Genomic DNA, 22,753 nt, shown 5'->3' with positions numbered 1-22,753 from the left:
GCCCTGTGTGTGGTACAGTTGGGCAGAGTGCTCTCAGCATTCTGATTTATACCCTCCGCCAGCTGTTCAGAGGGCCTAATAGACTTTAAAGTACACAAACACTCTCATACATTAATTCAAATAAAATTGTATTTGTCACATGCCCCAAATACAACAGGTGTAGACCTTACAGTAAAATGCTTACTTACAAGCCTTAACCAACAATGGAAAAAATACCTAAAAAATAAGTCACAAATAAAGAGCAGCAGTAAAATAACAATAGCGAGGCTATATAATCAGGGGGTACTGGTACAGAGTCAATGTGCGGGGGCACCAGTTAGTCGAGGAATTTGTGCACAAGTTAGAGTGCACATGCATAACTCCATCTCAAGTGAAGATTTGCCCGAGACCGCTACAAGGATGGAACACTACAGAGCCCCGAGAGACTTTAATCAGTTAAATCATGGAACACTCTTCTTGAGGCCAGGGTAGAGTTTTAACAACAAAACATTTAGGACAGGAGTACTTCAGATCCTGTTCCTCGACTATTAAAAGGTTGTGGTAGACAACTGTTGCCATTATTTGGTGTGAGTCACATTTAGGCACTCTGAGAAGAGTCCTAGAAAGATGGCTTTCTGGCCGGAGTGCTTGGTATGTTGGGTACCAGCATCCGACTGTACTACAGCCTCCTGGCACATTTTTAGAAATACAGCAATTGTTCTGCCAACACAGAGATCCACCTTTTAAATGACATCAATGACGATAGCAGTGGCGGTTAGAGGAAGGCAGATTTGTGCACTGGGGGCAGTTAAAGGGGAGAGAAGGCAGTTGCCATGTATCCTGTCCTGTTTTCCTTTCCCAGGGTGAGAGCTGCTCTAACACACAACTGAATCTATTACCCTGATGGTAACCATGGCACTGTCAAACGGCCCCGTGTCCCGGGCACTCGCCCCACTCACACAAATGGCTCATCCATAACTGTCTCATGACATAGGGCCTCACCCAGCCAGCCAATAGCAGGAGTTGTGGAGCGTTTTTGGTTGTTGCCAGAAACCCACTCTTCTGGTTTTATCTGGTCACAGCAAATGTCAACGTCTGCCCCTCTTGAGGGATTGCAATTTGCCAGATTGCAGATCTGTGTACTGGAATGTGTGGCATGTTTGTGTGTTTCTCTGTGCATTTGTGTGTGTGTGTGTGTGTGTGTGTGTCATGTCTTTTAAGAGTCTTTCTTGGTGATGGCAAAGCATTGTGCCGAGCACACAGATGTTTCGTTGAGGCGGGTATCAGTGGAGAGGAGCTAAGGAGAGGAAGGGAGCCAAGTTCCAGTGTGTTGTGTCTTTGAGGCACATTGGGAGTGGCGCCTTGCTGTCCTGTAAATAAGATTAGGGCATTTACTCGCCCCCTGCTCTCTTCTCCTCTGTGAGCGCAACACAATAATAAAAAGAGGGTGGGTTCACAGAAAAACAAATACTGTTTTCTTAAGTTGGCACATTGTTCTGGAAGACATGCACTCCCATACTTTTTGTTTGTACTGGCCACATAGTTGAAAGGAAGGCATATTATTTTGTATTTTTAAATTTAGCATTTTGATTAGGATTCTGGAGTATATTGGTTACAACAAACTGTACAGAAGACACTGTTTTTTATTCAAATAAATGCAGGCCTTAGCCTGCATCCTTTCCTACTAAGTATCCACTCTGCAGAGACCCATATAGCTGAAGGGCTTTTGCTGGCAATGCTGGTGCACAAACAACAAACACTAGAAGTTAAGGAAAGTTATTGTCTCTTCAGGTTGTGGCCTTTTTCAAGATTGCCACATATCCGTGAGGTTTCAAAATGCTTTTCAGGTTTGAGGACAAGCTCATGTTTCTCTCATACTTCAGAGGCTGAACTCGCAATGCCTGAATGGGAACTTTAAGTCACCCATGTTCTGGGGCGTTTTTGTCATCCACGTTCATCGGCCCAAATACAATGCTTACACAGATGGCTTTTGTTTTTCTATTTGCATAGCACATGTTCTAACAACCTTCTGTGGCTTTACTTTGACAAAGTTCGTATTAACACTAGAGCAGCTAAACCATGTCGGTCCCATCTTGTTTGACTCTACCACAATCTGAATATACAAACATTAAGAACACCCAACTAATATTGACTTAAACCCCCCGCTTTTGCCCTCACAACAGACTCAATTCGTCAGGGCATGGACTCTACGAGGTGTCGAAAGCGTTCCACAGGTGTGCTGGCCCAGGTTGACTCCAATGCTTTCCACAGTTGTCAAGTTGGCTGGATGTCATTGGGGTGGTGGACCATTCTTGATACTCACAGGGAAACTGTTGAGCGTGGAAAAACCCAGCAGCGTTGCACTTCTTGATACTAACCGGTGTGCTTGGCACCTACTACCATAACCCATGCCAAAGGCACTAATATTTTTGTCTTGCAAAATCCACGTCTCTATAGTCTCGGCTTTTAACGTCCTCCTTTAAAGTCCTTCCTTCATCTACACTGATTGAAGGGGATTTAACAAGTGACGTCAATAAGGGATCATAGCTTTCACCAGGTCAGTCTATATCATGGGAAGTTCATAATGTTTTGTACACTTTGTGTACCTAGTTTATTCAGATTGCTGTCTCATTGTTTAACAATATAGCCTTTACGAATAGAGAATTATTGAATTTGGCCCACTACGATCCCATGTACATTCCTCTTATGACAAATGACGATACCACCACGCTCTCTGTAATGTTGTGTTTTGGGGTCAACCAGATCTGCCAAATTGAGATTTTTTTTCATAGTTGAAAAGGGGCAGGACTACACATTGAGAACCCATTAAAATTCCTGCATTAGTGTCACTCTACATACTTAAAAGTGATGTTAAATCTGACACATGTTACCGCTAGAAGTCTGAGGTCAACATCTTGCTGATCTCTCGGGGGGGCTTTTGGTTTCTCTAATGGGAGCACCTAGTTAGGACTTGGAGGGCTTAAGACGAGCTCTATGACTTTGTAACATTGGCCTGTAACATCCCACACTGCAGTATAGGGACTGAAACCAATCCTTCTTGACCTTTGACCCCTAGCCCTCACCTTCCGTCCTGAGCAGACTGTCCTCCTCAGTGACTGGTCTCCATCTCCACAGCGCAAACATGTTGGAAGCATGTTCACAGTAAAGTAAGGCAGGAATGTTGTCTTTTTTCTTTAGGATTCATTTGCTTTTTGGCCCTCAGTGACGCTAAATCAAATCAAAATTGCTTTACCACATGCGCTGAATACAAGTGTAGACTTTACCATGAAATGCTTACTTACAAGCCCTTAACCAACAGTGCCGTTCAAGAAGAAAATATTTACCAAGTAGGCTAAAATGTAATAATAAAAAGTAACACTAACGAGGCACCGGTACCAAGTCAGTGTGCGGGGAAACAGGCTAGTTGAGGTAATCTGTACATGTAGGTGGGGGTGAAGTGACTATACATAGGTAACAAACAGTGAGTAGCGGGGGGGGCGGGGGGGGGGGGTGGTGTGTGTCAGTCAATGTAAATTGTCTGGTGCTGATTTTTATGAATTGTTCAGCAGTCTAATGGCTAAGCGGTAGAAGCTGTTGAGAAGTTTTTTTGGTCCTAGTCTTGGTGCCCTGGTACCGCTTGCCGTGCGGTAGCAGGGAAAACAGTATAACATTTACATTTACATTTAAGTCATTTAGCAGACGCTCTTAACTTGGGTGACTGGGGTCTCTGACAATTTTATGGGCTTTATTCTGACACCGCCTATTATGTATGTCTTGGATGGCAGGAAGCTTGGCCCTCGTGATGTAATGGACTGTTTTCACTACCCTCTAGGGCCTTATGGTCAGATGCCGAGCAGTTGCCATACCAGGCGATGAGGCAACCGGTCAGGATGCTCTCGTGGTGCAGCTGTAAAACCTTTTGAGGATCTGGGGACAAATGCCAAATTTGTTCAGTCTCCTGGGGGGGGTTGTCGTGCTCTCTTCACAACTGTCTTGGTATGTTTGGACCATGATAGTTTGTTGGTGATGTGGACACCAAGGAACTTGACACTCTCGACCCGCTCCACTACAGCCCCGTCAATGTTAATGGGGGCCTGTTCGGCCTGCCTTTTCCTGTAGTCCACGATCAGCTCCTTTGTCTTGCTCACATTAAAGGAGAGGAGGTTGTCCTGGCACCACACTGCCAGTTCTCTGACCTCCCTATAGGCCATCTCATCATTGTCGGTGTTCAGGCCTACCACTGTTGTGTCGACAGCAAACTTAATGATGATGTTTGAGTCGTGTTTGGCCACGCAGTTGTGGGTGAACAGGGAATAAAGTAGGCGACTAAGCGTGGCTAATGTATTGTTGCCTACTCTTACCACCTGGGGGCGGCTCGTCAGGAAGTCCAGGATCCAGTTGCAGAGGGAGGTGTTTAGTCCGAGTCCTTAGCTTAAGGATAAGCTTTGGGAGCACTATGGTGTTGAACGCTGTGCTGTAGTCAATGAATAGCATTCTCACATAGGTGTTCCTTTTGTCCAAGTAAGAAAGTGTGGGTCTAGGGTGCTGGTACCATCTGTTATGGTACCAACAGCCAAACAAGGTCACCAAGGCCAAGAACAAAGACATGAACACAGCATATGATCAAAAACAATCCCAAAGTGAAATAACTGCAGGGATATTATTTTATTTTGAAAAAATATGTCAAATGTGTTTTTAAATGTAGAGTTTAATTCGTTCCTGATTCCTGGTTTAGGACAGCATCATTCATTGGCCAGTCTCTCTGTGGTTCTCAATCATAAAGAAGGTGTATTTTATCAGCCCTGACTTTAGCAGACATGCCATACATGGAGAATGTCATGCGTTTGGATATTATGCTCTTGGGTTCACCATGGATGGGGAAAGTGGCTGTGTCTCAATACCAAGTTTCCCCAAAGGGCCACATCCATTGTGCATGTTCCTGAATGTACTGTGCAGTATTCACCCTGCAGCAAAATGTACTAATGGCTAATAATGTATGTGACCTGTGTCTGGGCTGAACTGGATGTATGTAGATTTGGAATCTACTATGAATTTATTACATTTGGGTACAATATGCGTTTAACACGTGTCCCCTTGCAAAGTGCTGTCCTGAGAACACGGCCAGCAAGTGAGAGACTAAAACCGGATTCATTGGAGCTAAATCTCTGGAGCAAATCTATTTCAAACCTGTAATTACATGACGCAATGGAGGCACTTGGCCCCTAATGCCCCATTCTAGTCCCTCTGTTCCCAGAGCTCTCTTCCAGACAGGCCAAGCTGCAGTGTCCCTTCCCCTCCAGAGAGGATCTCTGCTCTGCCTGGGAGTTTGATCAAGTCATTAAGTAGCTGCCTGGGCTTAAGCTTCCCTCCCTGTCACAAGGCCTCTGCTGCCCTGCCCTCTCTGGGAGGCCACAGACTCTGGATAACTTGATTCGTCTCTTTCGCTCTCTCTCGCGAAGCTCTCTCCCACCCCACCCATTACAGAGAAATAGTATAGCTAGCTGGTCTGCCATAATATAGTAGACAGTAGATGTAGCTGGTCTGACATAATATAGTAGACAGTAGCTGGTCTGCCATAATATAGTAGACAGTAGATGGTCTGCCATAATATAGTAGAGACAGTAGATGTAGCTGGTCTGCCATAATATAGTAGACAGTAGCTGGTCTGCCATAATATAGTAGATGGTCTGCCATAATATAGTAGAGACAGTAGATGTAGCTGGTCTGACATAATATAGTAGAGAAATAGTATTACCACCCATTGACCTCATTGACTTGGGGTTTCTCGTTATAGTAACTCTATTTCTATGGTCCCTCATGCTCCTAGAGAAGGGGTAATTGGAGCTTAAGTGGTAGAGCCTACCACTCACATGACGACATAGGTTATCAGTGATGGGTGTTATCTGTTGCAAACTACTTTGATGTTTCCCACTCACATCTAAACGTGTGTGTGCGTGGAATGTTTTACTCATATAGTTTAAAGATGTATTTTTTTTAACAGAAAGGCCTTTTTATGTTAATGTTGAAAGTTAGGACTGTTTTTTGATGTTTCAGGCCTATAGACACATGTAAATTGTGTTTTACAGTAATTTGTAACTTCTATCGCCCAGTGAATGTGTTTAACTCAGCGTGGTGTTTTTCTCCTTGTTTCACAGGCGGAGTTCTCCGAGATCAACCTGGCTTCGTACATGAACACTGGGTGTATGATTGATATGCAGGCCATAAGAGGAGGAACCAAAGTGGTGAGGTAAGGTAACAAATAGATGGAGATAGGTAAAAAGTGTGGCCCCTGTATGTCAGTCAATAGCTCTGTTCCTGACGCATTTGCCCACGCATCTTCAGTCTGCCTCAGTGGGTCCGGACAATGGCTCCAGTTATTCCCTTCAACAGCCATCAGCTACATTGTAGTTGTGTGTGTGCGTGCATTTGCTTTCAGTCACAAAAAAGGGATGTCATAATAGATGGAGCCGGTGGGAAATTATATGACAAGGACTGGCTATTACTGTCACGCAAAAAAACGTCTGTGAATACCTCTGAAAAGAAGTTCAGCATCGAAAGCACCCAACCTTTTTACCTCTGTATCCTTTCTCTCAGCTCAAACACTACTTCTCAGACTTCCAGAATTCCCTCCTCAATTTTGCGCTGTGTTCCATACTACAGCAAGATTCCAAAATGGAATAGTTTTCACAACTTCTTTACATACCAACTTCTTCCTCTGTGGGCTGCAGTGGAGCTGTGTTTCTGGTAGTTTGGGAGTTGATGTCACCGCCTGCCTCTCTTCCTTCATGTAGCTGGGTTTAAGGTCCTCTTTTAGTCAATTAGATCAGCTAATGAGGTGCATGCTGCTATGGAGCGTCAGACCACTGCTTGTTTCACAGCCTTCTGGGGAATGCACTAGCCTGGTCCCAGATCTGTTTGTGCTGTCTTGCCAGCTGCATAACATTGATCTGGGACCAGGCTAGTAATGTACTACTCGGCTCTATTCTGGCATTGCTATGATACTTAACGCGATAATGAATGTTTTTTTCTTCTTTACACATCTGAAAAAATGCCCTACTGGGTTGGATCTGGCAGTTGTACAGGAAATGTTAAGGAAACATTCTGGCCTTGTGTAGTTTGAAGTTAAGTCAAGGATACACAGTGGCTAGACTAGACGGGTTGTAGGGTTGTGTATCATGCCTTTCTGTCATAGCTTGTCTGGGAGGTGGATGCCTGCATGGCTGTCCATCACTGAGGTTATTGTATTGCTTGCCTGTGTTATGTAGTCAATTACCATGAATTGACTGCAATAAAGAGTCAATGCCCACATGAAAAATACTACAGTAATTGCTATAGAATTCTGTAGAATACTATACTTCACACTAGGGCTAATCCCAATTAGTCGACTAGTCAATTATTTTAGTAGAGCTTTTGGAAACAACTGCTCATTCAAAGGTTTTTCTTTATTTTTACTGTTTTCTACATAAATAACACATGGAGTGAAGTAACCAAGAAAGTGTTAAACAAATCAAAATATATTTTATATATGATATCTTTCAAAGTAGCTACCCTTTGCCTTGATGGCAGCTTTGCACACTCTTGGCATTCTCTGAACCAGCTTCATGAGGTGGTCATCTGGAATGCATTTCAATTAACATGTGAGCCTTGTTAAGTTAATTTGTGGAATTGCTTTCCTTTATGTGTTTGAGCCGATCAGTTGTTGTGTTTTGACACGGTAAGGGTTTTATACAAAAGATGGTATTTTAACAAATAGGGCAAAGTCCATATTATGCCAAGAACAGCTCAAATAAGCGAAGAGAAACGGTAGTCCGTTACTTTCAGACATGAAGGTCAGTCAATTCGGAACATTTCAAAAACGTTGAAAGTTTCTTTAAGGGCAGTTGTAAAAACCATCAAGCGCTATGATGAAATTGGCTCCCATGAGGAATGCCACAGGAAAGGAGGACCCAGAGTTACCTCTGCTGCAGAGGATAAGGTCACAAGAGTTACCAGTCTGAGAAATTGCAGCTCAAATGAACTCAAGCATTTAAGTAACACACATCTCAACATCATAGGCCGTCATTGTAAATACGAATTTGTTCTTAACTGACTTGCCTAGTTAAAGAATAAATAAAAAAATAAAAAATCAACTTCAGAGGAGACTGTGAATCAGGCCTTCATGGTCGAATTGCTGCAAGGGAACCACTACTAAAGGACACCAATAAGAAGAAGAGACGCGGGTTACACATTTTGGGGAATATTCAGAGGTGGAAACTTTCCGTGGGAATTAACGGTAATATATGGCAATTAATATTAATACCATTTAAATTTAATGTTTTTTACATTGGATATATTTACCATATCATATGTAGACAGACACATAAACCTTTTACCTTATCATAAGTAGACATAATTGCAAATGATTAACTCCTTCCAATAGGAAAAAGTAAACGATTTAGTTACGAATTGAACTTTAAATGCGTTGACTTTTCACATGGGATGATTTCACTGAACATCAAAAGAAAGGGAATATTGAATGATCCCCAATGATCCATCGCATCTCCCAAAAATGTTCAACATGCATCTGTAAAATGATAGTCTAGAAACTAAAGCTTTGGTTGTCTTCCTCTCAGGCTTCCATCTCTTCACTTTGGACCTCCTCAATGTCAAACTCTGAGGCCTCATCTTCGCTGTCACTTTCCATCCTTGTTGAGGATGGCTTGTCAGGCTCAAAAAGCCTCACATTTTCTTGGATGGTCACCAATGTTTCAACCCTTGTATTGGTCAGCCTGTGTGTTCCTAAACGAGGACTAGTTGCGCTCTGAGGCGGCAGATGTTGGTGGGATTTGGAGGATGATGGAGGCAACAGAGGAAAGAGCCTCAGATCCACAAAGTCCCTTCCACCAGGTGGCTGATGAGATATGTTGGCTCGACTGCCATATTGCTTCTCCATCCCAAAGCCCTTGCTAGGAAGTGTACTTCGCCAGACTGCCACGAACCTTGCCATCATCCAGGCCAAGGTGGCGAGACACGGTAGTGATGACACCATAGGCCTTGTTGATCTCTGCACCAGACAGGATGCTCTTGCCAGCATACTTGGGGTTCAACATGTACGCTGCGACGTGTATGGGCTTCAGGCAGAAGTCTTCACGCTTTTTGATGTATTTCAAACTGCAGTTTCCTCTGCTTGGAGCAACAGTGAAGTGGGCAGGGCAGTACAGATTTCTTCTCTTACATCTGCAAGCAGAGTCTGAACATCAGACAGGATGGCATTGTCTCCCTCAATCCGTGCAATGACTGCTGCTTTAGGTTTCATGCTGCTTACCACTCTCTCCGAAAATACATAATCCAGGAGGATCCTGGATGGGGCTGTCCATATCGGCAGACTGTGATATGGCCATTTCTTGGAGAGACTCCTTCCTCTCCAGGAGACTGTCAAACATGATGTCAACACCACCCCAACGGGTGTTGCTGGGCAGCTTCAATGTGGTTCTATTATTCTTCTCACTGCTTGGTGAGGTAGCTTGCTGCTATAACTTGATGATGCTTCACTTACCTAACCATTTCCTTGGCTCTCTTGTAGAGTGTACCCATTGTTTTCAGTGCCTGACCTCGAATAGAAGTAGAGGGACTTTTGTCAGAGGTTGCTTGTTGTGAGCGCTGAGGGAACGTTATGCACTTGGCCAGATTATTCTCCATCTTTGGTTGCGTTCTTCACATATGATTTGGCACAGTATTTGCAAATGTACACAGCTTTTCCTTCTACATTAGCTGCAGTGAAATGTCTCCACACATCAGATGTTGCCTGTGGCATTTTCTTGTAAAGATTGGAAAAAAACGAGTAAAACTAACCCAAATACAATTCCATGTACAGATAAATAGTTAAGCAGTTAGATTAAACAACTCCTTTGTAAGATACATGTTTTAAAATTAAACATGTTTGGAAACAGGTGAATTAACACTCAGTTGGCAAGCTAAAACCCACATGGTAGCAAAAACTAACAAACAGAAATTGTTAACAAGTTAGAAATGATTTCAACACACTGCTGTAGGCTACTATTTACTAGTTAACAAAACATAATTTAAAATATATTCAACCCACCCAGTATTGTAATCAACACTTTCCAGAATGCAAGTAGTCCTTGGCTCAGACAGTAGTAGTGTGGGCTCAATAGCATCTCATTAGTGTGCAAGATCTTGAGAATTATCTGCACATGTGATGGAAGAGTGAACTGTGCATGCAGAGGGTTGCAATTCGATTGCATCGGGGATAGTTTAACCAAAAGGGACTGCAGTTTCCTCTGCTTGGAGCAACAGTGAAGTGGGCAGGGCAGTACGGATTTCTTCTCTTACATCTGCAAGCAGAGTCTGAACATCAGACAGGATGGCATTGTCTCCCTCAATCCGTGCAATGACTGCTGCTATAGGTTTCACCTTTGTGGGTTACACATGTTATAAGCAAACTTTTCTTTGATGAATTTAAGCAAAATTCCCCCAATTCTCGAGCTTAACTTCCCATGGAAAAATGCCGGAGAAATTCCGGAAATTTACTGGAAAGTTTCCGACCCTTTGCAAACCCAAGAAACACAAGCGATGGACATCAGGACCGGTGGAAATCTGTCCTGTGGTCTGACGAGTCCAAAATGTGAGATTTTTGGATTCAAACTGCTGTGTCTTTGTGAGACGCAGAGTAGGTGAACTGATGATCTCCGCATGTGTGGTTCCCACAGTGAAGCATGGAGTAGTTGTGGGGGTGATTTGCTGGTGACACTGTCAGGGATTTATTTAGAATTTAAGGCACACTTAACAAGCATGGCTACCACAGCATTCTGCAGCGATACGCCATCCCATCTGGTTTGCGCTTAGTGAGACTAATTTCTTTTTCAACAGGACAATGACCCAACACACCAAGCTGTGTAAGGGCTATTTGACCAAGAAGGAGAGTAATGGAGTGCTGCATCAGATGACCTGGCCTCCACAATCACCTGACCTCAACCCAATTGAGATGGTTTGGGATGAGTTGGACCGCAGAGTGAAGGAGAAGCAGCCAACAAGTGCTCAGCATATGTGAGAACTGCTTCAAGTCTGTTGGAAAAGCATTCCAGGGGAAGCTGGTTGAGAGAATGCCAAGAGTGTGCAAAGCTGTCAAGGCAAAGGGTGGCTACTTTGAAGATTCTTAAAATATATTTTGATTTATTACTTTTTTTTGGTTACTACATGATTCCATATGTGTTATTTCATAGCATTGATGTCTTCACGATTATTCTACAATGTAGAAAATAGTAAAAATAAAAACCCTTGAATGAGTAGGTGTCAACGTTTGACCTGTACTCTTTTAAAAAAAAAATTTATTTATTTGTGCCCATATCAGTGAACTCATCAATTGTGGAGGCCTAGACTAAAATCCAATATATGCTTGATTTGAAAATGTGGTAGGAGGCTCCATATGGGGGGTGTGACGCAATTGCGGAGCATGCAGAGGCCAAATCGATCTCGGTACCGTATCGCCATGCGCCTCAAATGTTGTAATAACGCGGAGGGCTCTGTATAGCTCCATATTGCCATTATTGGTTGATGGTATGTTGGTGGTACATCCTGTATTAACGCAAACTCACTTATTTGACAACAGCTCTGCGCTGCTCCGAGAAGTATGAATGACCTGATATCACCGTAAATGCTGCATGGCCAATGCAGACATCGGATTGACCATGCGCCCAGATGCACATCTCTCTCCCGCCAATTTATGCACATTTGTTGCATAACTTAATTTTGTGAATTATTTTATTTTTGGTGTATCAATTCTCCATTTGCATATATCACCAGTAATACATGTACGTTTAATTCATATAATTTCTAATCTACAATGTTACTTTGGTTATGGTAATTTATTTTAATGTATTCAATATTATTCCAGTCTTCCCCTTCTCGTAGAAGTAGGCTACTTGGCCTGTTCAAAAAACATAGGCACATTTATTTGCCTATTTGGGGATCTGATAGTATTTCTGATTTGCCTTACTGCACCACCACTAATGAGATTTGGAACTTCTCAGAGTTGTTTTCTTCACCTCAAACAGCAAGCAAACAAAGTCCATTGAGAATAACAGTAGTGCCGCAATGTATTTGAAAACTCTTTCCAGCTCTCTCCCTTTTGATAACCACTCGGTGTGAAAGGGTAAAATGTCATGCTCTAGTCCAGTAGAAATAGGACTGCCTGATTTACTTGACTTGGACTGAAATAGGTTCTGGGTATTCATTTTGGATACTAGTACTGTTTTATGTTTAGGTGCAGGAGCTCCACAATACTTTTGAGCTAATTGTCTTTAAGAGAAACGGGCTCAAGCAGTAGAACATTTTGAGGTGCCGGTACTCCACTCTGGTGAGCTCCTGCCCAAGTTGAGCACTGCTTCTTATCCCTTGCGCAAATAGCTTACAGCTGTCTGTCCTGAGCTCACTGTTGCAAGAAACTGAATATTTTATACAATGTTGCAAGTTCACTAGTGCCAGCTTCGGGCAGACACAAGTTAGTTGGTAAAATGTTTAAAGTTGCAGCCAGGCCATGTGTAGCCAATGTGATTTTATAGGACATTTATTTTTATCAGGAGATTTCCTACCTGCAGGCTGCAATATTTTTATTCGTTGGCTTTGTCGGCTATTTTGACATCGTTGGCAATAGACGTTACTTTTTAGGGGTTGTATCATTTTCATTTAGATTTGGATAGAATTTTGATTAACCATATGACAATGATTTTGAGCTATGTTATTAAAAATTTAACTTTCACCAGAATTTGTAAATGAAAACCGTAGCTGGCACACAGACGGTAAAAATTGTCAGATAAATTGGCATTCCACATGAGAAAGGTTGCCAACTCCTCCTGTTGCTTATTACCGGCAACTTCATGAGAGGAATGGCAGAATCTGTTTTGGGGCCAGTAACCGAAAGGTCAGCTTGGGGATTTGATCCAACAAGGTAAAAATTTGTCATTCTGCCCCTGAACAAGGCAATTGTGGCGTCCAAGCGTTCATAGCGACGTCGCTTTTTGATCCTTTGATTTCGGCTCTTCCTATCATTGTGAAGCAGAATTCACCAAGTTTTGGATTGTTTACCCACTAATAGGGAACGTGAGCTGGGTTTAGACAGTCGTGAGACAGGTTAGTTTTACCCTACTGATGATGTGGTGTTGCAATCATTGAAAATAAGAATTTGTTCTTAACGGACTTGCCTAGTTAAATAAAGGTAAAATAAATAAAATACCCCATAATGACAAAGCGAAACATGTCACATTTTATAAATATATAAATAACTGAAATGCTACAAGCTTGGCACACCTGTATTTTGGGACTTTCTCCCATTAATCTCTGCAGATCCTCTCAAGCTCTGTCATGTTGGATGGGGAGTGGATATTTTTAGGTCTCTCAGACCATGGAAAAACTAGATTATCTGGTTTGATGAAACTAAGATTGAACTCTTTGGCCTGAATGCCAAGCATCACATCTGGAGGAAACCTGGCACCATCCCTACGGTGAAGCATGGTGATGGCGGCATCATGCTGTGGGGATGTTTTTCAAAGGCAGGGACTGCGAGACTAGTCAGGATTGAGGGAAAGATGGACGGAGTAAGGTACAGAGATCCTTGATGAAAACCTTCTCCAGAGCGCTCAGGACCTCCAACTGGTGTGAAGGTTCACCTTTGCACTCACCCTAAGCACACAGCCAAGACAACACAGGAGTGGCTTCGGGACAAGTTTCTGAATGTCCTTGAGTGGCCCAGCCAGAGCCCGGACTTGAACCCGATCAAACATCTCTGGAGAGACCTGAAAATAGCTGTGCAGCGACGCTCCCCATCCAACCTGATAGAGCTTGAGAGGATATGCAGAGAAGAACGGAAGAAACTCCCCAAATGCAGGTGTTCCAAGGTCGTAGCATCATACCCAAGGCTGTAAATTGCTGCCACAGTTGCTTCAACAAAGTACTGAGTAAAGGGTCTTATTTTACTTATGTAAATGTATAGTTCAGGTTTTTAAATACCAATTTCTATAAACCTCTTTTTGCTTTGTCATGATGGGGTATAGTATGTAGATTGAGGGTAATTTTTTTTTTTTTTTGGATAATTCTAACAATGTGAAAAGTCAAGGTCTGAATACTTTCCTAATGCACTGTATGCTAAAGTTAACTGTAAATACTGCAGTTGAGTCTGCAAAAACACTACCGTGAATACTACAGTTTTTATTCCATAGTATTTTTTTCATGTGGGTGGTGAGAGTCAATGGTGGGAAAATGTAGATAACTTCATTAAGATACGGCTGTTGTCCTTTGCTTGACACACATTCCCCTAAGCCATACAGTAGTATAGCTTATCATTGCCTACTCAGGATTTGGTGCAGTCTAAAAGCGATTCTGTATTGGTGCCTAAGCTGGGCTAATAATGACTGACTACTTATGAAAATGTTCCATTTTATTCTTAGCCGGAAGACTAAATGAAAACAAATCTTAAAAATCCTATATGCTTTGAGACACATTCCTGAAGATAACCATACCGGATAAGCGGCATGTTTTATAACATAAATTGTGTGACATGTACTGTACATGTGAGTAGTTGGTTCGCACGGCTCCCAAACTGCTCTCTGTGTCCTGGTCGGTTTATAGGGCTCCTGCTGTTCCGTCCGTGCAGGGCTGCATAAAGAAGGGCCGTGATCCGTTCAGCATTCTGACCCTTGACATCTGGCTATGGGTGCGCTCCCTAAACACTTCCCCCACCTCCCCTCTACTGGCTTATCAAGGGAGCACACTTTCTCACAGTTCTGTGGTTTCAGACTTTTTTTTTTTATCCAAGTGGAACTTCTTAGAAGTGCATGGTTTTCGCTTGTTTGTCATATATCAACTAAACCGTAACAAGTGCACTATTACTCTGTGGGTTTTGATGCGGCCGATGCATATGTAACTGCACATGCACTTTATATGGGAGCACAAACAGCTTTTACATTTAGATTTTTTTTAAAGCATACCGTGAAGATACACGCTTTTGTACATGACTTCGTACTCTTATGATGACATTAGTAGGACCCGCTGTTACTGGCTATTAGATGACTTCAAGTGGTTCTGCCCTTGTTATTTTCTGCCATGGCGTAGAGGTAGGCATGTTTTTGAGCATATATGGTGCGTTCTCGTTCGTGCAAGAGTCGGGTCCAAAACGTGCCGTCACCTTTTTTTTTTTTTTTTGTCTTTTCTTTTGCTATTTCTGCCAAACCCCTCCAGCCTAGCTGCTGAACTTTAACTTAAAGCAGAAACACTGGTCTGGCAAAGTGTTTCACGATTATAGCAATGGAGCATGATTAGCCACAGCAAAAGGACTCTGATCAGCACAGCCAGAGGTTTCTTCTCCACAGTCCTGCTCCTCCTGTGACGAATGAACTGAAATCCAATCAGGGAGGTGATTAGGGTAATGGGAAACAGCATCCTGCCCAGCCATGCTGGCAGCAATACGCTGTGATGTGAATGAGCAAATGCCTGTCTGACTGGACTGGGCTGGGCGATCCAATATGGCCGCTTGTTTACCTGTTATGTGCATGCAACGTACAATGAAAACACCCCCACTCACATTATAGGTGCTGGATTAATTAGGCCAAGAGAAGGGCCGTTATAGAGGGCAGGATCGGTTATACTGTTTGACAGCTCCCAGAGACCTCACTATGCCTGTCTTATCTTGCTTGGGGTCCCTCAGGGTGGTGTAAGTACCCAGCTGTGTTTAGAGGGCAAAGTGCTTTTCATGCATGCCAAGGACAACAGGCATGTTTTGGCAAAGCGATTACTAGTGTATAAGAGTCTGTTTATTTTTATTTTAGAGAGCTACCACAGGACTAGATCAGGTTGACCGTTGTGCTGTCGGTCATACTAACATGTCAAGTGTAAATGTTTTACATACAGAGCTCATATTACTGTATTGAATTATAATATAATTGTACATAAATGTTAGAATTATTTGTTACATTTGACTGTAAAACCTAGCAGTACTACTTATTGTTATATTTTTGAGTGTAAGGTGAATGAATACCATTTAGCAAAATACTTTATGAAACCAACTTATTTTAAACAAATGCATATCTGTCATTGAACAACCCTATGCCATGATTTAGATGGTGAAACACACCGTTCTCTTTCATAATTTCTATAAACAATAAAAGCTAATTTACAAACATTTGTGAAAATGTGTATATAGTGTTAAACTCTTCAATTGAACGCAGTAAGCTCCTCCATGCCTGGAGACGTGTGGATTTCACTGTCCTTGAACACTTCCAGAGACGAGAACAAATTTGTCTCTGTAGATTTGGTTTTGATTTACATACCATGCTCACCTGCTTTTACATTTTTATGTTCATGCATTGTGTAGTGCCAAGACCTAAACTGAATGCCAAAGCACCTTGCTTATCCAGAGCCATACTATTTTGTAGCAGACCGGCAGTGGGAGTTCCTAACCCTGTCATGGTTGACAGGGGGCCCGTCCTCTGCATTCCTCCCTGTCCTCACCCACCCCAGACCTGCGGTCAGTCTCACAGATGGAGCAGGGATATTGCATCAGCAGATACTTGTATGTTCTTTTTCTAATTCTCTGTCCCGTAAGCTACCATAACCAGCCCTATCCAGACAGAGGGTTGAACCTCCTTGAGTCCTGAGGCCTGGCTCTCCTTAGATTACCTCCGATGTAGATTACTGAACCAAAACCAACCAGACGTTTCATGTCACCGAAACACACACACTCTGTACACCTACACAGGTTCACACACATGTAAAGTAGTGTGGTCTGTCATGTAGACCGAAGATCACATTTTCTGCTGGAATTAACGGTCTCCTACCCACTACACTGAGTGTACAAAACATTAGCAACACCTTCCTAATGTTGTTGCGCCATCTGAACAGCCTCAAAACGTTGGGTGCATGGACTCTACAAGGTGACAAGTGTTCCACAGGGATGCTGGCTCAGGTTGACTCCAATGCTTCCCACAGTTGTCAAGTTGGCTGGATGTCCTTTGGGTGGTGGGCCATTCTTGATACACACAGGAAACTGAGTGTGCAAAACCCAGCAGCGTTGCAGTTCTTGACACACACAAACCGGTGCACCTGCTAACATACCCTGTTCAAATGCACTTAAATATTTTGTCTTTCCCATTCACCCTCTGAATGGTGCATACAGAATCTATGGCTCAATTGTCTCGAGGCTTACAAATCCTTATTTAACCTGTCTCCTCCCTACACTGATTGGAAAGAGCAGGTGTTCCTAGTGTTTATACACTCGATGTATGTCTTGTGTTTTCTTGCCAGGGTAGGAGGTGTATTCACCATTTCTCTGACCCTCTGTGCTCCATAGGAGCTCTGCATGCATTCTTCACTGGACCATGGCCAGAGCAGTGGTCTTTACTGGCAGGCTCTACCGCATGACTGCACCACGGCCCATCATGGTCCTGAGCTGCAGCCAGGTCTGCCTGTGACCGTGACAGTACAACCGCTGCTCCGAATAGTCCAAATGGTCCATAACATGTTCCTCTCCCAAATGCATATTTTACTGTACTTATTCTCTCTCACTTCCCTCTTTTTCTTTGTCACCAAAGTACCGGTACATGTCTTGAACTACAAAGTATCTTTTTTATTTTATTTAAATTTTTTAAACCTACCGCTTTGGAAAGGAAAGAGCTTTCCAAAGTGATGAGCTTCAGGCCCTCACATTTGAATGACCGGTATCAAGAGACCTGCCCAGCGTTATCCAATGACGTGGCAGGGTGAGCGCAATGGCTGAGTGAGTGGATGCTCCATTACTTTTTAGCCAGTAGTTCTAAAAGTAGCACTCACAAACCAAAAGTGGTACCTGAATGGTGTACTATGTCACATATGTACCTCTCACACCCCCTGCTCTTTCACTCTCCCGTCATTCTCAATCCATTCTTCAAAGCTGGTCTGGGATTGGTGTGTGGCGATAACTGTCCCTTACGTACGCTCCCTGGAGACCTAACGGGTGCACAATAACACATGTCCTCTTGTTCTGAGCAATGCGCTGCAGTCAACACGCGTGACCTTTTGTGGAACACTTTGTGAGGTTGAGCCGTATTACCCTTATCAACCTGAGTCAGACAGATTGGAGGGAGATTACTCTACCAGTGGACCTTTTGAGGCTGGCAAGAGGGCATTTACAAGGGTAAATGTACATGAATTGCAATTCCGAATAGATCTCCCAGAGGAGTCGATGAAAAGGTCAAAGATGTGGAAGATGCATTTACTTAGAGAATGGAATGGCAGGCAATTGTCATCTTTGACTGGTATACCCCCTCCCCTGACATGCTTCAAGGTCTGACGAAAACAGCCATGGCCACAAATGTGATTGTTTATCACGATGGTAATATCCTACCTCCCTGCCCCAGTAGCACTGACTTCACACATGGGGACAATCTGCTCCCTGATTCAACACCGCACCAACACAGAAACGGCATCTACACTGAAAGCCCAATTATAGGAGTAAAAGGGTAAAGCCAAGTTCATTAATGCAAATGTTCCAATAAATCCTGTCTCACAGTTTGCTGCAATTTAAAGCAGTTGCCGTGGTTACCATCAAAGCCAACTGAACTGTAACACACACCGAACATGCACCAGCAAGACGCCCAGTAGAAGTGACTATGGCCTGGACTAGTGTGTGTGTGTGTGTGTGTGTGGGACCGATCTGTTGTGTTTATAGCTCCCACTTTGCTCACCCCCTCTCCCTAAGGAACCCAATTCCATTTGGCTAATAAAGCAGAACCTTCAATTCCACATAAATATAGCACATCCCTACCTCACATCTCGGCATCATCATCTCCGTCCCCATTAAACATTCCTTTATTGCAACACTGATGAACAATTTAAAGGTTGCATTAGCATATTGGCCATGAAGTGATCACCATTGGGCCTGAGCGATTTGGGATCGTAAAGCACAAAATACATTTAATACACAGCTTTGATGTGACTCACAACCCACAGGGAGCATTACTCGGGCAGAAGGACTGATAACAAAGTTAATGGCTGGAATAAGTGTGTTAATGCTGTAGCTTTATAGGGCAATGCTGCTATTAGCTGTAGCTTTGCTAAAAACAATTGCATGATCACAACCTGCACTTCTATGCTAAAGATGAGCAGTAAATAGTTTGTACAGATAGGTGCATGCAGCATACGCCTTTGGCTGCTCACATAAGCCGCTATTAGCCGTCTATCACAGTGCCATCCGTTTTGTCACCAAAGCCCCTTATACCACTGCGACCTGTATACTCTAGTCGGCTGGCCCTCACTACATATTCGTCGCCAGACCCACTGGCTCCAGGTCATCTAAGTTTATGCTAGGTAAAGCTCCGCCTTCTCAGCTCACTGGTCATGATAACAACACCCACTGGTCATGGAGCACGTGCTCCAGCAGGTATATCTCACTGGTCATCACCAAAGCCAACACTTGCTTTGGCCGTCTTTCCTTCCAGTTCTCGGCTGCCAGTGACTGGAACGAATTGCAAAAATCGCTGAAGCTGGAGACATATTTCCCTCACTAACTTTAAACATCAGCTAATTGAGCAGCTAACCAATCACTGCAGCTGTAAATAGCCCACCCAATCTACCTACCTCATCCCAGTATTGTAAGTGAAATTATATTAAAAGGACAAACCTGGTGCATCAGATACCAGTGCATGTGATGTGGGCATGATATGCGCAAGGTTTGTATCAGTCTGTCCCTTAATAAACAGATGCAGAAATAGACCGGCCCTTGGTCCAGTGCCACTACTGTGGCTGAGCAGTGTGCAGTGAGCACTTGGTCCAGTGCCACCTTGGCTGAGCAGTGAGCACAACATTTTAAAGAGAGCAGCTGTAGTCTTCGTGTCGCCGTGACCACGACAGCTCTCACTGATCCGCTGAGTCCTGAGTTGTCTCAAGTCGTCTGTCTTACATAACGCAACACTTCCATGACTCCGTGTGTGTGAGCCCAGTTGGTAAAGCATGACACTTGCAACACCAGGGTTGTGGGTTTCGATTCCCACGGGGGACCAGTACGAAAATGTATGCACGCATTCCTGTGAGTCGCTCTGGATACGAGCGTCTGCTAAATGACAAAAATGTAAATATAGCAATCAACTCAATCAACACCAAGTACCTTTGCCAGAGCTTTCTTGACATTGATTCATTGAGAACAGCTAAAGTCCACTGGAAATAACTTCCAACAGCTTATCAAGTCGAAGCAATGAATTCAGACGGATACATCAAAATGGTACCATTCACCAAACTGTAAATTACAATAATCGAACATTCCTAACAGTTGACAGCCAACTGACAGAACTTAATTTACATCCCTCAGCTCAGCCAGCACAGATCCATCCAAGATAGCCCACCTACCTGAATCTAAGCTGATTTTACCTTTTGGGGGAAAAAAATAAAAAACACATCCCTGTATACCTGCCTTCAGTTGAAGAGTGGAATTTTCTCCCTCTTTATCTTAATCATAGCCAGATGTGATACAATCCTCCCTGGTCCCTGATGGGTTACTTGGCCCTGTTCCCAGAACCGTTTGTAATGAGAGGGATTAGGCTGCGTTAATTGGCTAGATGGTCAAGAAGATTAGCTTCTCTGACCAGCGTTCCTTTGTTCGCACTCTTCCTACGGCCTTTGAATAATGGATCTTTTTTCCTACTTGTAAATAGTGAGCTGCATGTAATCTTAACGCGTTAATGCGGTGACAGATACTATCGGTCTGGTCTCTGAGCAGTTACAGCTGCTGTGTTGGACTTTGGAAATGCTCTACGATGGCTACTGTCGTTATAGTTCGACTGCTTGAGGTATGGAACTTGAGTGACAAAGTCCGTAATGAAGTACAGTATGCATGCACCAATCTTGGTAATTTACTGTATATACTAAAGCTAAATTCGTATCAATATCCAGGTCTCTAAAATGCCCTACTGACAACAGGTTGGCTGTCTTTACAGTGTAATGAAGTGTCATCAGCAGTCACAGACACACGCCACTGGGTGTCAATTCCAAGGAGGTTCAATGTAATTTCATTGAAATGATGTGGAAACATTTGATTCAACCAGCGTGTGCCCAGTGGGACAGATGTTAGCTGACATTAATGCATTCTTCCTGTTTTTGTATCAATGTTTTGTTAAGTCAGGATGGTAGAATGTGCCCTTTTATTTTACCTTGACATCAGGAACGAAGAATGTTGTTGGTTTCCGTTATCTCATGTCCCACTTTGTTTTGTCTCTCTCCAGATCCTTCAAGCCAGACTTTGTCCTGATTCGCCAGCATGCCTACAGCATGACTCCGGGTGAAGACTTCAGGAGCCTGGTGATTGGCCTTCAGTACGGGGGAGTCGCCAGCATCAACTCCCTGCTCTCCATCTACAACTTCTGCAGCAAACCCTGGGTGGTGCGTGATCCATAACCTGCCTACTTACCTCCTTTCCTCCCTCCATCACCCCCTACATCTTTAACCGTAAAGAAGCCCTTAGCGGCAGCCGCAGACTGATTTATTTGGGCTGTTAAAAGGAGCCATAACGCCTGTTTCTGAAACCGCAAGACCAGGGTCCTCCAGTAATACCTATTGTTATTCACCCTGTTTTAACAGGACAGAGGTTACCTGGCAAGGTGCGCTGGAGCCGGGCCATGTTACATTTGTACCATGGCTAGTCTTTAGAACCCAGACAAAACATGTTGGTGGTAATAGACAAAACATTCCGGAACTTACCTTTTTTAGAATTCTCACAATTTCTGAATGTTTGTGGTCAAAGTTTCTACCTAAAAACCTTTTTAATGGATAGGGCTGCATTCAGCTTTCAAGGTGTCATTTTTTTAATTTTTTTTTTATCTAGGACTGAAATCAGTGCAAACGTCCAATGATTGTCTTTTCTTTGGTGCTATAAATTCCAGATAACTACAGATGTAGTCTAAGACTCTTTCTTTCCTGCCTTCTATATACAGTAACTACTATAGCTTGGTGTCTCGTGTTTTGTTTCTGCTTGCAGTTTTCCCACATGATTAAGCTCTACCACTCCCTGGGCCCAGAGAAGTTCCCACTGAACGAACAGACCTTCTACCCCAACCACACACAGATGGTGAGCGCCTTCCTGACACACTGTTTCTAATGCGTGTTCCTCTTTACCGCATTACCATCTTCATATTGACACAGCACTCAGGGAATGTATGAGCTCTGTATGTTTTTCAGATAATCTTGATATTGCCCTTGTGACACTTGTCTAATTTGGGGTAGAAAAAGCGAGAGAAAGTAAGGGGGTGAGGCAAAATATTTCCTTTGGCGTCACGTGTAAACATTCACGCTGAATGTCTCAGCCAGAGTTCTGGCAAACAACTCCTGTTTGCATAATGCCCAACTTCATATTCTCTGGTTGTAGCTTCCAATCCCCGTCAGTTGAGTTTATGGTACCTCAGGCAGCGAAAACACAGACCACTTAAAGAATGTTGTCCCCATAGTAGTCGTAACAATTATTTTGTTATGTCTCAGTGCAACACTATGGGCATCACAACACTAAACCCCATAGATCTTAGAGACAGTGGCAGTTAAGTAGGCTTAAGGTTGCTCCAAACTATCAAGTGTAGCAGCTGGGCATTTTTCTATTAACATATTTTCTCGGCCAATGCCAAACAGGTGGGATTGATTAGTGAGAGCCTTGTTGGCGCTTGCTACCACGTTATCAACAATTTATGGTATTTCTAAAGCAATATTTAATGTGTGTAATCTAACGGATGCAAAGTTGAATGTACAAGTTGGAACAATTCTGTAATTCCAT

General features: G+C 43.2%; 1 protein-coding gene across 2 annotated transcripts in view; it reads left to right on the top strand.

Annotated features, from left to right (window-relative positions):
• Nucleotides 1–22,753, top strand: part of LOC135516020 (synapsin-3-like) — a 114,111-nt gene that overhangs the window by 26,483 nt on the left and 64,875 nt on the right. For both annotated transcript variants that reach the window (XM_064939981.1, XM_064939982.1), the window contains exons 4-6: nucleotides 6,135–6,226; nucleotides 21,219–21,375; nucleotides 21,971–22,060. In XM_064939981.1, the coding sequence (XP_064796053.1) occupies nucleotides 6,135–6,226; nucleotides 21,219–21,375; nucleotides 21,971–22,060 (339 nt within the window). The remainder of the gene's footprint in view (nucleotides 1–6,134; nucleotides 6,227–21,218; nucleotides 21,376–21,970; nucleotides 22,061–22,753) is intronic.

The sequence above is a fragment of the Oncorhynchus masou genome, chromosome 27 (assembly GCF_036934945.1).
Source record: "Oncorhynchus masou masou isolate Uvic2021 chromosome 27, UVic_Omas_1.1, whole genome shotgun sequence".
Classification (NCBI taxonomy): Eukaryota; Metazoa; Chordata; class Actinopteri; order Salmoniformes; family Salmonidae; genus Oncorhynchus; species Oncorhynchus masou.
Note: the sequence above shows the minus strand (reverse complement) of the source record. Positions and strands in the feature narration are given on the sequence as shown.